Below are 13,105 nucleotides of genomic sequence, written 5' to 3'. Positions count from 1 at the left end.
AATGACAGGTTCTTGGGGAACTTGCACAGTGCCAGATGCTAATTCTGCAGCACATTTCCCCAGTCCTTTACTTGGGTCTCCATCCATCTTTACTTTTCCGAGGGTCCTTTGGCCTCTGGAGGGAATCCAGACTCTACTGCACCACATTTGTGGCCCTTTTTGTCTGTTCACAGGTGCCCCTGAATTGCCCCAGGAATTCTTCCCTGAGGTCTCCTTCTCTTCTGGGACATCGCAGCCCCAACTTGGGTCACGTGATCTTGGGCCAGTCACTTTCCTTCTCTGAGTTTCAGTTTTCTTGTCTGTAAAACAGAAATAATAGCATGCATCTTACCATTGTGTTGATGGAGTTAGATAAAGCTGGTCAAAGTGCTTTGCAGGGTTCCTGGCACACGGGGAGGGCTCGAATGCCAGGAGCTACTGTTGCTGTGGTATGTGGACTGGTGTGAGGGCAAGACTGCATTGGAGGAGAGCAATGGTCTCCAACCAGGGCTTAATGAATAAAGCAATAAAACTGAATGTAGTTCATGTCTCCAAGTGTGCTGCCCAAATTCTGGTCTTCCGAAGTGAGCCAGGAACATTCATCATCAGCTTTTAGGAAGCTGACTTGCAGATACTTGCCTAACTAGGCAAAGATTGATATACAATATTAACAATAACCCACATTTGTCAAGTGCTTGCATTGGGCCCGGCACTGTCCTCAGGGCTTTACATAAATTATCTTGAGGAATCATTGAAAGAACGCTGTGAGGCAAGTGCTATTATTATCCCCATTTGACAGATGAGGAAAGAGGGACAGAGGTTAAGTGACTTGCCCTAACGTCACAGAGCTGGGATTAAATCCAGCAGAGTTAACATTCTTTAAAAATATATATATATATATATATATATATATATATATATATATATATATATTTATTCCAATTCTTTTCCATTATAGGTTATTACAAGATATTGAATACAGTTCCCTGTGCTATATGGTAAATCCTTGTTTATCTATTTTATATATAGTGGTGTGTATCTTTTAATCCTATGCTCCTAATTTATCCCTCCCCCTCCTCTTTCACGTTTCCTAACCGTAAGTTTGTTTTCTATGTCTGTGAGTCTGTTTCTGTTTTGTAAATAAGTTCGTTTGTATTATTTTTAGATTCCACATATAAGTGATAACATATAATATTTGTTTTTCTGTGTCTGAGAGGTAATATTCTTAAACACTCTGCATATTACCTCTGCATGGAGATCCTTTCCAGCCTTGTGTGGAACAGGGAAAAATTGGAGTGCACCAACAGAGAAATGCTACATATTATGTCCATCAGAGGACATATAGGTGGTCCTCTGCAATGGAACACTATACGGTCAGGAAAAAAACAGGAGGCAAATGATGTGTACATTCTGGCATGAAATGATGGCCACAGTAGGTTGTTGATAGAAAGAGCTTCAGAACAGTACTATCACATAATTCATTTGTGTATAAAAACAAAATTTTAAAGTCCATTTACTTGTTTGTAGGTTCATGGATAAATGTCTGGAAGGATGAACACCAAACAATTCACACTCACCACTGGGAAACCATGAAGGAGGGGAGCTTCCATTTTTTGTCTTTATATTCTATGTTGCTTGAATCGTTGACCACTCATCTATATTATTTTGTAATTAACAGAAAGAAGAAGAAAGCAACTGCACAGTGAGCCAGGAGCCTGAAGACCCCTGTCCACCCCTCCCGCCTTTCTGCTCCAGACGCTGATTCTTTTCTGAGGCCTCCCTGGTGTTTTCCGCTCAGCACTGAAGGCTCCTCAACCCTGCATCCCCTCCACGATCATTTCTCAAGCCCCCTCTGGTCTCCAAGGACTTGCCTTGGCCTGAGTCTCTCATCTGGGTCCAGGCATTGGTCCAGGTTTCCCAGGAGACCATGGTCCTACCCCTTGTGCTACCCCTCAGGGGGATGTGGGACATGGTGACATCACAGTTAAGCTGGTGACATCACAGTGGACCTGGAGGCTGACAAGACAGAGGACCTGGCAAGGCCCAAGAGAAAGGAGCAAGGAAGGGATTGGCAGGTAGAGGCTGTTTCCAGTGGGAACTTGAGGGATTGTGTCCCCAGCCCTCCTCCTGGGACACTCCTAACCAGGTCTTTCAGGGATTGGAGATCTTGAAATCTCCAAGGCCATTTTCCTTTTTGTTCCTAACCAAGAGGTTGTACACTTTTCTGTGAGCTGGAAGCAGAGTGTGATGCCAGGAGGGGGCGGAGTTGGCAGATGGAAGCCAAAGGTGTGTGTGAATCCGCCTTCGAGATGTGGGTGGGGCCTTCCACAGGTACCCAGTGAGGCTTTTGCATCCTTAGATTCCAGGCAAGGCTGGAGGGGAGGCAGGCTGTGTCCTGGGAGGCTGGGAGGGCTCCAGCTTTGGGGAGTGGAGTTCTGGTTGACCAAGATGGCAAGGAGTGCCATGGGAAGGGCTGCCCGCTAATCTGAAGGATGCTGAGAGGGCAACTGGTATGTGCAGGGTTGGTTGGGGGAGAGGATGGGGAGGGTGGTCTGGGCCTTGGGAATGGCACTTCGGAAGAGAGTATGGGGGGCACAAATGAAGCAGTGGGGGTGGCACTGGGGGTGGGCTGACATTGCCAAGAGACAGTGGAATCTGAGGGTTGGCACTAGAGAGCTCTTGGCTATTTGCTGTGTGACTCTGAGTGAGTTGCTTACTCTCTCTGAGCTTCTGTTCCGTCATCATGGGAATAATAAAACCAACTGCACAGGCTTATTGTGAGGATTAAATAAGATAATGTTTACGAAGCCCCTAGCACAGTGCCAGGCACATAGTAACCGTAAAGGTAGCTATCTACTCTAACCCTCGGAGTATTCCAACCTGAGCCTGGTGCTTCATCTATTCTGGACATGTATAGTGCAGGATTCTTGGTTGTAACCTACAGAAACCATTTCAGGAGGATTTAAGGAGAGAAGGAGGGAATTCCCTGTTAGTCCAGTAGTTAGGATTCTGTGCTCTCACTGCTGAGAGCCCAGGTTCAATCCCTGGTCAAGGAACACAAACCACGCAGTGTGGGCAAAGGAAAAAAAAAAGAAGAAGAGAGAGTGAAAGGAAGAATTCACTTAAAAGATGCTGGGGGGGCTTCCCTGGTGGTGCAGTGGTTGAGAGTCCGCCTGTCGATGCAGGGGACACGGGTTCGTGCCCCGGTATGGGAAGATCCCACATGCCATGGAGCGGCTGGGCCCATGAGCCATGGCCGCTGAGCCTGCGCGTGCGGAGCCTGTGCTCCGCAACGGGAGAGGCCACAGCAGTGAGAGGCCCGCGTACCGCAAAAGAAAAAAAGATGCTGGGGAAGCTCAGAGAAGGTTTGGGAAGGCTGCAGAGCCAGGCTTGGAAAGCAAGGCCAGGACCACACCCCCAGTACCAGCCCTGAGAGGACTGGTGACACCCTCTGAACCCCTTTCTTCCCTCTGCTGTCCTGGAGGCTGGGGCATCACCATCTACGTACAGAGTGGGCTCCACCGACCTGCCACCTCAAGGCCACTGGCTTCTTTTCCTTTTTCTTTAATTAAAACAAATTTTTTTATTTATTTAGTTTATTTTTGGCTGCACTGGGTCTTTGTTGCTGTGCGCGGGCTTTCTCTAGTTGCAGCGAGTGGGGGCTACTCTTCGTTGCGGTGCGCGGGCTTCCCATTGCAGTGGCTTCTCTTGTTGCAGAGCACGGGCTCTAGGCGGGCGGGCTTCAGTAGTTGTGGCACACAGGCTCAGTAGTCGTGGCTTGCAGGCTCTAGAGCGTAGGCTCAGTAGTTGTGGTGCTCGGGCTTAGTTGCTCCACGGCATGTGGGATCTTCTCTGACCAGGGCTCGAACTCATGTCCCCTGCATTGGCAGGCGGATTCTTAACCACTGCACCAGCAGGGAAGCCCCAGGGCCACTGGCTTCTGATCACAGTCTGGATGGGCACATCTGGTCGGTCTGGTCCATGCCATGTGCCCGCACCACGCGCTGGAGCAAGGAGGTAGGAATTCAGCATGCGGCCATTTTGGCTTTTATAGTGGAATGTGCCTTCTGCCTCCCTCCAGACTCATGTGGGAGAAAGTTCCAGATGCTGGGCATCCAAAAAACCTGGCAAATATCTACATGGGAAACAAGAATGAGTAAAGAGTGGTCCCTGACCTTGAGATACACACAGACACGTAGGGGTCAGTTTTATGGGCAAATGATTATGACAGGAAGCGACGGGGGCCAGAGTGGAAGTGAGTACTGACCAGGGGCTGAGCTGGCAGAGTAATATGTCCCTTGCCTACAATGGAGAGTTCGAGATGTCCCTGTGCATTCCATGCCACCTGGGTGGCAGGGCCAGGTGGAGTTTGAGGCCTGGATGGGGCTGCCACACTGGGCCAGACACTGCGGACACACCAACCGGGCAGAATTTGTGTGAGGCCGGGGGGTGATGCACCTTCTGCTCACAGGAACGATGAAATTGCTCAGCCTAAAGCTGTTTCTGGCCTAAAGGGTCTCCCTTTTGATATCTAGTCATGCCTTACAAGCATTTTGCTGTGTCTTTGAATTATCTCTTGCCGGTGGGGGCGGGGCCCTCAGCATTCTATCTAAATTAGAGAAAGGATTCCCCAGAACCGAGAAATCAGAGATGGGACAAAGAGGAGGAAGATGTACTCGTTGCCTCCTAGGCGCCTGCTGTGTGAGATCGGATTCCTGCTTTCTCCCCTGCCTCACCCTACGTTGCCTGCTCTTGTCTCTGCCTGTTTCTGTCCCTGCCACCACCGTCACTGTCTTCCCTCTCAACATCATTGCCCGTCTCTGTCCCCGTTGGGCCTGCATCCCTGGAAGGACCCCAGCTCCAGCCTCTGAGCCCTGCTCTGTCCCCCTCCTGCTCAGCCATCTGAGTTCTCTGAGAACCAGAGTTAACCACACCCCACTCCATCCCAGCCCGCACACTGAAATCCCAGTAGCTCCAGTTTACTGTGGCCCCAAGCTCTGGCAGTGTTGTCTCAGGTAGGTAAAGGCAGGTGGGCGGCTCGCCCTTGTCAGGTCCCATAGGGCCCCCGCCTGCCTGCCTGCCCCCCCTTCCTATTTGTGGCAACTTCAAATGTAGCGCTTTCCTGTCACCTCTCACACCCACGGGGGCCGCAAACACAGACAGAGGCTGGCGGCCCACCTGCCCACCTGCTTCCTTCCCCAGCCAGAGGGGACTTCTGCCGAGCCAGGTGAAGAGCCTCACCCAGGCCGCCTCTCCTTCTAGGGTGTTCTGAGACCCGGGGCAGGTTGGGAGGAGTCAGGGAAGAGGGAGAGGAGACCGGGTTTTGGAGGAATGAGACACCCGCGTGAGGGTGCCAGGCTCCGAGGGGCACTGGGGGTTAAGGAGGGTGACGGGGGGGGGAAGGGAAGGGCCTCGGGACACTTGCCGAGCTGCATGGTCCCTGGGCTGCGCGGGCCTCAGTGAAAGCAGCAGAGAAGTGAGGCGCTAGCCGAGTGGCAGGACATTGGGGCTTCCTCAGAGGCCCAGAAAAGTTGTGTGGATGAGCTGGGGGACAGGGGCGCCCCTCAGTGAGGAGCCTGTGTTTGGTAGAGTCTTGGAATAGCTTCTCAATTCCCTGTGGCCCTGAGGAGGTCTGGAATGTTTCCTCAGATCTCTGAGCTTACCTGGAAGTACCTCCATGAGGACCTTCCTCTCTCCTCTCTTCCCCAGGGATGGGATTCAGGCCAGCTGTGCTCTTTGCCTCTGATTGGCCAGTCTCCATTCAATCCTCTTCTTGCCCCTACCAGGAAAGCATCATTGGCTTTCATGTCATCGCTGAGACAGTCCTTTCACATCAGCCAGTCCAACCCTCCCAGTTTGCAGATGGGGAAACTGAGGCCAGGAGGGGCAGTGACTGACTCAAGGTCACACAGTGGTTTCCTGGGAGAGCCAGTCCTCGAAGACAGGCTCTTATTTGGAGGACCTTCACTGCTCACCTGTGACTGACCTGTCTTCCCAGCAGGTAGTGGGGGCATGAAGGGGGAACCCGCTCCAGAGTTGGGTTGTTGCCACAAGACTAAGCCCCTGGGGAGCACAGGAGACTCCCTGTCCCCCCACTCGGACTCCCAGCTCTGCCAAGGCGATCAGGTAAGATGCGGTCCCATCCCCAATTTTGAGGTCAGGCTGCTTCTGGAAGGAGGGGATGTTAGGAAGAAGTAGGGGGAAAATCTGAAGGGACCTAGATTCCCCTGGTCCTGAGCACCCGCACCCCGGCACATCATGGGAATGTGCCTTTGGAAGCGCCAGAGACCCTCTCCCGTGCCCCAGGGGCCCAACTCTCCTGTGAGGCATGAGAAGGGACAGGGCCATGCAGGAAGCTTGGCTGTGTGACCGTGGCCTGGGCCTTAGAGGGAGGAAGCTCAGGGCCCTCCTGCGGGGTACACAGTCTTTGATGAGGATTTTCTCTAAGTTCACCTTGGCTCCATCCAGGTAGTTAGTCTGAGGGTGGTCAGGAAGGAAGGGGAGGAGGAAGAGCAGGGCTGAGTGAGGGGTTCTGGGGCAGGGGGAGGGTAACCCTGGGGGTGGACGTGTGAGTCCCTTGGGAACGCGGATGAGGGAAGGGGAAGCCATTTGAGTGACAGACAGGGTGGAGGCAGGTGTAGGTTGGGGGTTGGTCTTAGCTTCTCCTCCCCCTTTGGAACCCAAACTAGGGGTGGAACCATCCCAAGGGACTACCCCAGGGGGCTCCCAGTCCCTGGCCCCCAAGCCCCTTCCCCCTGCCTTCCAGGTCTTGCCAGGCTCCAGGCCACTTCCAGACACAGTGGATGCCCATGGCCCGTCCTGTGCCAGCTGGCTGTACCCCTTGCCACTGGCACTGGCCAGGTCTTCCCTGCTGGCCTGCCCTCAGGGCCCGGACGTATACCTGTGCACCCTGAAGTCGGCACCCCCGGGCACAGCCCCGCAGGGTCTCAGAGAGGATGCCTCGAGCACAAGTAAGCCCAGGGCACGGGGCTGCACCTTGGTGGAGGCTGGAGGTGGGAAGCACTGTTAGGTTTGGGGATGAGAGACATTGTGGACCCAGTGTCACTCGTGAGGACAGTGCCTCAAGCACGTGTTACTGCCACATTCTGAGCTGGAGCTCTGCCCGGGGGTGTGAGGGGCTCTCAGGTGGTGACACGTGAGCAGAGGTGAGCAGAGGAAGTGGCCAGTGGTTCTCTCAGGCGTGGGTATGGGATCTGGTGTAGGCGTAGCTATTCCCGGGGGTTGAGAGCGGCGCTTTGTCTGCCTAGAGTGTTTGAGCTAGAGGGGCCTATATTATAAGACAGGAGCCCTGACTGGGAGTCAGGGAGTCGTGGGTGGAGTCCTGGTTCTGCCCTTTCTGGCTCTATGACATCACGGAGACCAGTTTCTTCTTCCACAAAAGTACAATCTCACTAACCTATGTTCTACGTTTATTGCTTACGATACCCCATTTCCTTATGCAACTCGACCTGGAGGGCAGGGACCATGCTGCTGTGTCCTTTATTTCCCCAGCACAGAGTAAAGCAGCTCAGTAAAGCTGGTTGAGTGAATAAATGAGGATCCAAGCAGACAATCTACTTTTTAATCTTTATGCATATTGAATAGTTTACTTTCTATCACTCCCAGTTTAACTCCTACCTCACTGGCTGTTGCACCTCAGTCTCCCTTGCTTGCTCTCCACTACGTACCTCCTAAGTCTCCCCCTGCTCAGGAACTCAGTCCAGAGCCGCCGCCTCATCCCTCCCCTCCCCTCTCCTCCCATGTTCCCATCTCCTCTCTTCTCCTCTCCTCTCTCTTCTTTCCCCCCTTCTCTCCTGTTCTCTTTATCTAGAGTAGCAGTTTGGTAGAACTTCCTGCAGTAATGGAAATGCTCTGTACTTGTGCTGTCTGATACCATACCTACTGAGCCTTTTAAGTGTGGCTAGTGCAAGTGAGGAACTGAAGTTTTTACTGTACTTACTTTAATCAATTTAAATGTGTCTGGTGGCTACCATTTTGGACACAGCAGATCTAGGACCACCTTTTATGGGATCTCATTTGGGCCCATGGCACCCAGATTTATGTCTCCAGCTCAGGCTGCTCTGTTAATCTCCAAACCAATGCACCCAACTGCCCACTTGACTTCCCACCTGTATGTCTAATAGGTTTCTTGAATCGCTTTCACTCTCTGAAATTATTATGCGCTGCACAAATTCTAGCCTCTTTTATTGGCAAACGCAATTGCAGACCAGGAAAGCCCAGAGAGGGGAGGCGCCGCGCAGGCTAGAGCCCTCTCTCAGCTCTGAGCCAGGCAGGTTGATGAAGAGCAGAACTTTACCCAAGTCTGTGCGGCCCTGACCGTCTTCCCTTTCCTGCTCAGGGCACCAGCCACCAAGGCGGCCTGCCGGCTCCTCCAATGGCGAGAAACTCACAGCCAAGTACCCTCTGAGCAGGGACAAGATGGGAAGACAGCGGGAAAGAGCTGGCGAGGGGTCCCCCAGCCCATCCTTCTCTCCTCACAACAGCTCTTTCCCAAACCCGTGGCAAGACAAAAAGAGCCCCAGCCCCTTGGCTTTCTGCTCCTGGCCCCCACCCACCCCCATTTCCAAAGAACTCCCATCCCACCTCTGCCCGTTCTATCCTGTGTACCCACTTCTCCTGCCCTCACCTTACCTGATCACCTGTGGGGGCCTACCTTCTGTGCAGTGTCCGCCCCTCTTCATGCTGCCCCAGAACACCTCCTACACTACCATGGCTGTGCCCACCTTGCTGATGAATGTCTATGAGGCCGGGCACTCCAGCACCCAGGGGGAGACCCTGCACCCCTACGCAGGGGCCTCTCAAGCCTCTGGCCAAACCCAACCCTCCCAGGCCCGGAATCCAGGCTCTGCAGCTGCCAGGACCGACTCCACAGGGCTGGAGCATGCTGGCCGGGTGGTTCCAGCAAAGTCGGCCCCGCCAGGCTCCCAGGCGGGCTCTTCGGCACTGCCTTATCCGCTGAAGAAAAAGAATGGCAAAATCCTGTACGAATGCAACGTGTGCAGCAAGAGCTTTGGGCAGCTCTCCAACCTCAAGGTATCTGCCTCTGGGCTCCGTGGCTCCCCTCGGCATCCTTCAATGACCTCCTCCCATCCTGCTTCTAGAAGCAAGGACCTTACAGCCAGAAGGAACTCCTGGGCAACCTCTAGGGCCTATGACCTTGGCTGGTTCATTTGGCCCCTCAGTTTCACATCCGTAGAGAGGAGTCCTCTCCACACTAAAAGACTGTCTATGAGATCGTCTCATTTAAGTTAAAAATAGGGAAACTGAGAAAAGATTTGCCCAAGGTTGCCTTGATTTCATGGTGCAGTCAGGTCTTGATCTCAGTCTCTCAACATCTAGGGCAAAGCCCTTTCTGGAACAACCATCCTCTCTGATTCCCAGTTAAGCCTCCTCTTGTTTACTTATTTGAAGTTCAGGTGGGGGAACAGGTAGATTTTAGTGAGTCTAGACCACAGACCTGACAACCAGCCTTTTTCATGTGGGATCCTGCACATCAGCGCTGTGCTGTAAGCATCATTATAGGCATCGTCCAGCAGGGGGCAACCATGGGCACATCTCTGTGTATCAGCAAAGACCGGAAGCTAGGCGCGAGTTGGCACCTGCTGAAGTTGAGGAAAAGTTACGGTTATTGGAGAACAGCCCTTCTGCATCCTCTAGGGCATGAATTCTTAAACTCTAACGAGCCTCAAACCACCTGGAGAGCTAGTAAACATGCATATTCCTAGGCTCAGCCCCAGAGATTTTAATTCAGCTGGTCTGGGGTGGGGCCTGAGAATCTGCATTTCTAACACCCTCCCAGGTGATGCTGATGCTGCGGGACCATACTTCGAGAAGCACTGCACAAGATACACACAACACACACACACACACACACACACACACACACACACACACGCGGGGTACCCCTCACCTGGCCAGCTAACCACAGCCATCTCCCCTCTTGCAGGGCAGCAGAGAGAGAGAGGGGATCCTGGGGAATGGTAGATTGGCCTTCAGGGAGGTGATACAGATGCAGGGGGATTGAGAGGCCTTGATGCCAAAAGGGGGCCCTATGGGGATGTGGGTAGAGATTTGAAGAGGATCCCCGGCTCTGCTGGAGGGCTCTGGGCAGTTGGCAGCATTTCTCCCACACCTGGCTCAGGTCCATCTGCGTGTGCACAGCGGGGAGCGCCCGTTCCAGTGTGCCCTGTGCCAGAAGAGCTTCACCCAGCTTGCCCACCTGCAGAAGCACCACCTGGTGCATACTGGGAAGCGGCCCCACAAGTGCCCGGTGAGACCATCCTCCCCCTCCCCTGTACTCCTGCAGGCTGCGGAAGAATTCTAGGCCCCTGGGGGATGGCACCCGTGGCCTCCATTCCCCAACCATCCTGAGCAAGTGGAGACAGGACAGGAGGCAAGGGTTGGGGGAAAGAGGGAGGTGGAAGGGAAGGGCCAGGACGTGATATTGGAGGTCACCCCCTGGGCCTGGAGGGGAGAAAAGAGATGTATGTCTGTGGGGGGAGAAGAATGAAGTTAGGAGTCCTGGGGATACCCATTGCCTACTTCCCAGCATAGTTGGAGGAGTTAATGCTATAGTGTGTGCAAAGTATATAAACACTACTTATAACATCAGCTCAACGTTAGCTCCCTCCCTCTTTGAGCCTCACCATGTCCCTTGGGAGGTTAGAAGGGCCCAGACTCTTTCCCTGTTTTAAAGAGGCAGAAATAAAAGCAGCATAGTGGTTATAGTCCAGGCTATCTGGGTTCAAATCCTAGCTCTGCCTCCAACTTGCTGTGTGAGCTTTGGCTAGTGGCTTCACTTCTCTGAGCCTCTGCGTTTTCACTGTAATATAGGAGTAGTACTTAGTCCTGCTTCTCCAGAGTCCTGGAGAAGACTAGTACACGAGACCAGTTCCTGGCATGTAGCAGCTCCCAGTAAATGTTAATTACGCCCACTGAAGCTGCAGCCCCACGCATAAGGGTTCTATGTGATTATCTCATTCAGTCCACCATACCTATGAGGTTAGGTATTAATACTCTCATGTTACCAATAAGGAGAGCAAGGATCAGAGAGGGGAAGTCACCTATACAAGGTCATGCAGGGAGTAAAAGAACCAAGATACCAACCCAGTCTGACTGGCTACAATCTGCCAGACACTGTGGGTCCCAGGGAGGAATCATGGGGGGAAAGCTTCCAGGCTTGCATTACAGGGAGGTGGTAGGGGGGTATTTTCAAGATGGGGAGGGGGAGCAGAGATCCTGGGTCAACCAGGTGGGCAGAGCTGACGCCAGTGCCCATTCCCATCAGATGTGCCACAAACGCTTCAGCAGCTCCAGCAACCTCGACTCACCTGTGCCTGCACTCAGGGGCCCGGCCCTTCCAGTGCAGTGTCTGCCCAAGTCGCTTCAGGCAGCACGTTCACCTGAAGCTGCACCGTCGGCTGCACGCACCACGGCCCTGCAGCCTTGCTCACACCCACCTGCCCCTGGCGTCTCTTGCCTGCCTTGCCCGATGGCTCCAGGGGGCACTAGATCTTGTGGTGGCCCCATCAGAGAGGCAGATAGACTCAGACGTGGACAAGGTCAAGGTGTCCTCAGCATCCCGGGGAAAGCAAGGGCAGCCAGCCTGAGCAGTGGTGCCAGGACTGCCCTGGGGAGGGGGCAGGGGCAGAGCAATTAAAGGATTTTCTCTATGATGAGTTGAGGCCTCCTGAGCTTCAATAGTGGAGGGGGAGGTCACCATGTATTTGCCAGACTTCACACCCCACTCTACCTGGCAGTTCAGGGAACACAGCCAGGAAGAGACTATGCTGCCCACCGCGTGGGGTGGGTGCCTGCGGCCATCTACTCTGGCTGGGTTTGAGTTCCACTCTGTTTGGGACCTATCTGGGACCAGCCCCACCATCTCAGCTCACCGACGGACAGTCCAGCCTTCCAGGTTGCTGCAAGGTGCAGACCGTGTTGCCAAGCACAGGACACACTGCCCTCTTTTCTGAACAGATGTTCCAGCACCTGCCCAGATGCCTGTCTGCTGCTTGCCGCAACATTCTTGTCTCACAGTTCCTACGTGCTCCCTCAGCTGGTACTCCCTGCCGTGGTCAGGTGCGGCATACTCCTCCCTCTGTACATGCCAGGATCTGAGCTCCCTGTGGGAGATGCAGGAACACAAGGATATCAGTGTCCACTCATGACCCACAAGCAAGATGTCCCCCTGTGTGTCAGGACCAGTCATCACAGAGGACAAATGGCTAAGGAGGCACCAAGCTCGGTGAAGGGGTAGAGGTCCTACAAGGACTGCCGGCAGGGAAGAACTGGCAGAGAGCCTGGGGAACTGGGACCCTCCCGATGGTCTTTCTTCCTGCAGTCCCAGAGGATCCCCCAATGTGCAAGGTACCCCCCCCCCGAGAGTTAAGAGAGGTAGCATCAGGTGGGAAAGGGTACTGCCCTTTGGGGGTACAGGAGGCCCAGTTATAGTCACAACAGTAGTAGTATTAGTAAATCATAATAGTTGGCCAACTTCCAGCAGGGGTCGCCGTTCCCATCCCTGTGGGTTTCGGATAGGCTTCCCCACCAGGGGAAGATTCCCCCACAGGCGAGATTCCCGCTGTGTCATAGGGTCTCCAGGACCGAGAGAGAGAACTCTCATAAGGGCCCACCATGGCAGGGTAAGGGCAGGGTCGGCGTCGGTCCCCACCAGTATCGAGGTCTAGGTTCCAAGCCCACCCTGTCACCCTTTTGGCTCCGCCCAACATGCCAACCAATCAGGCTAGCCCCCCAATCACGCCCATTCCCGCTCCTGGCTCCGCCCCTGCGTTCCAGCCCCTCCTTCTCCGGGGGGGCGGGAAAGACGCTTGGCTCAGTCCAGCCTCCTGGCCCCTTCTAGCCCCAGGACCCTCCTCTCCGACCTACTTTGTGCAGGCCCAGCTTGAAGGCTTCCAGCACCGGGACCCGGTGGGCCCCTGGCGCTTCCGGGGGCCTAAAGAAGTAGCGCAGACAGGGCCGAGAGCTGGAGCGGGGCGGGGGTGGGGTGGGGAAAGCGGGGGGGGGGGTGGTGGCCCGGGTGGGGACGACCCCTGCAGAGCGCACCCCCTGCCCTGGGGCTTGGGCAGCATCTGGATCGGTCCTC

At 54.1% G+C, this 13,105-nt stretch overlaps 1 protein-coding gene and 1 long non-coding RNA gene across 3 annotated transcripts; one reads left to right on the top strand and one right to left on the bottom strand.

Moving 5' to 3' along the window:
- Positions 1 to 210: 210 nt before the first annotated feature.
- Positions 211 to 12,031, bottom strand: LOC132416742 (uncharacterized). Of its 2 annotated transcripts, none has more exons than XR_009517723.1 (4): positions 11,895 to 12,031; positions 9,458 to 9,602; positions 5,643 to 5,758; positions 211 to 299 (listed from the first exon to the last, which is right to left on the bottom strand). It is a non-coding gene; the product is annotated as an uncharacterized lncRNA (long non-coding RNA). The 2 variants fall into 2 exon arrangements; XR_009517714.1 differs by lacking the exon at positions 211 to 299 and adding an exon at positions 3,548 to 4,114.
- ZNF683 (zinc finger protein 683) lies at positions 5,992 to 11,659 on the top strand. The gene is given in 7 exon segments (XM_060000226.1): positions 5,992 to 6,105; positions 6,746 to 6,950; positions 8,339 to 9,033; positions 10,142 to 10,270; positions 11,288 to 11,322; positions 11,324 to 11,580; positions 11,583 to 11,659. Coding segments are annotated over 7 exon segments (1,512 nt in total).
- Positions 12,032 to 13,105: the final 1,074 nt, after the last annotated feature.

This window comes from Delphinus delphis, chromosome 1, assembly GCF_949987515.2.
Source record: "Delphinus delphis chromosome 1, mDelDel1.2, whole genome shotgun sequence".
NCBI classification, from domain to species: Eukaryota; Metazoa; Chordata; class Mammalia; order Artiodactyla; family Delphinidae; genus Delphinus; species Delphinus delphis.
The sequence above is the reverse complement of the archived record's forward strand: the minus strand, read 5'-3'. Positions and strand labels throughout refer to the sequence as shown.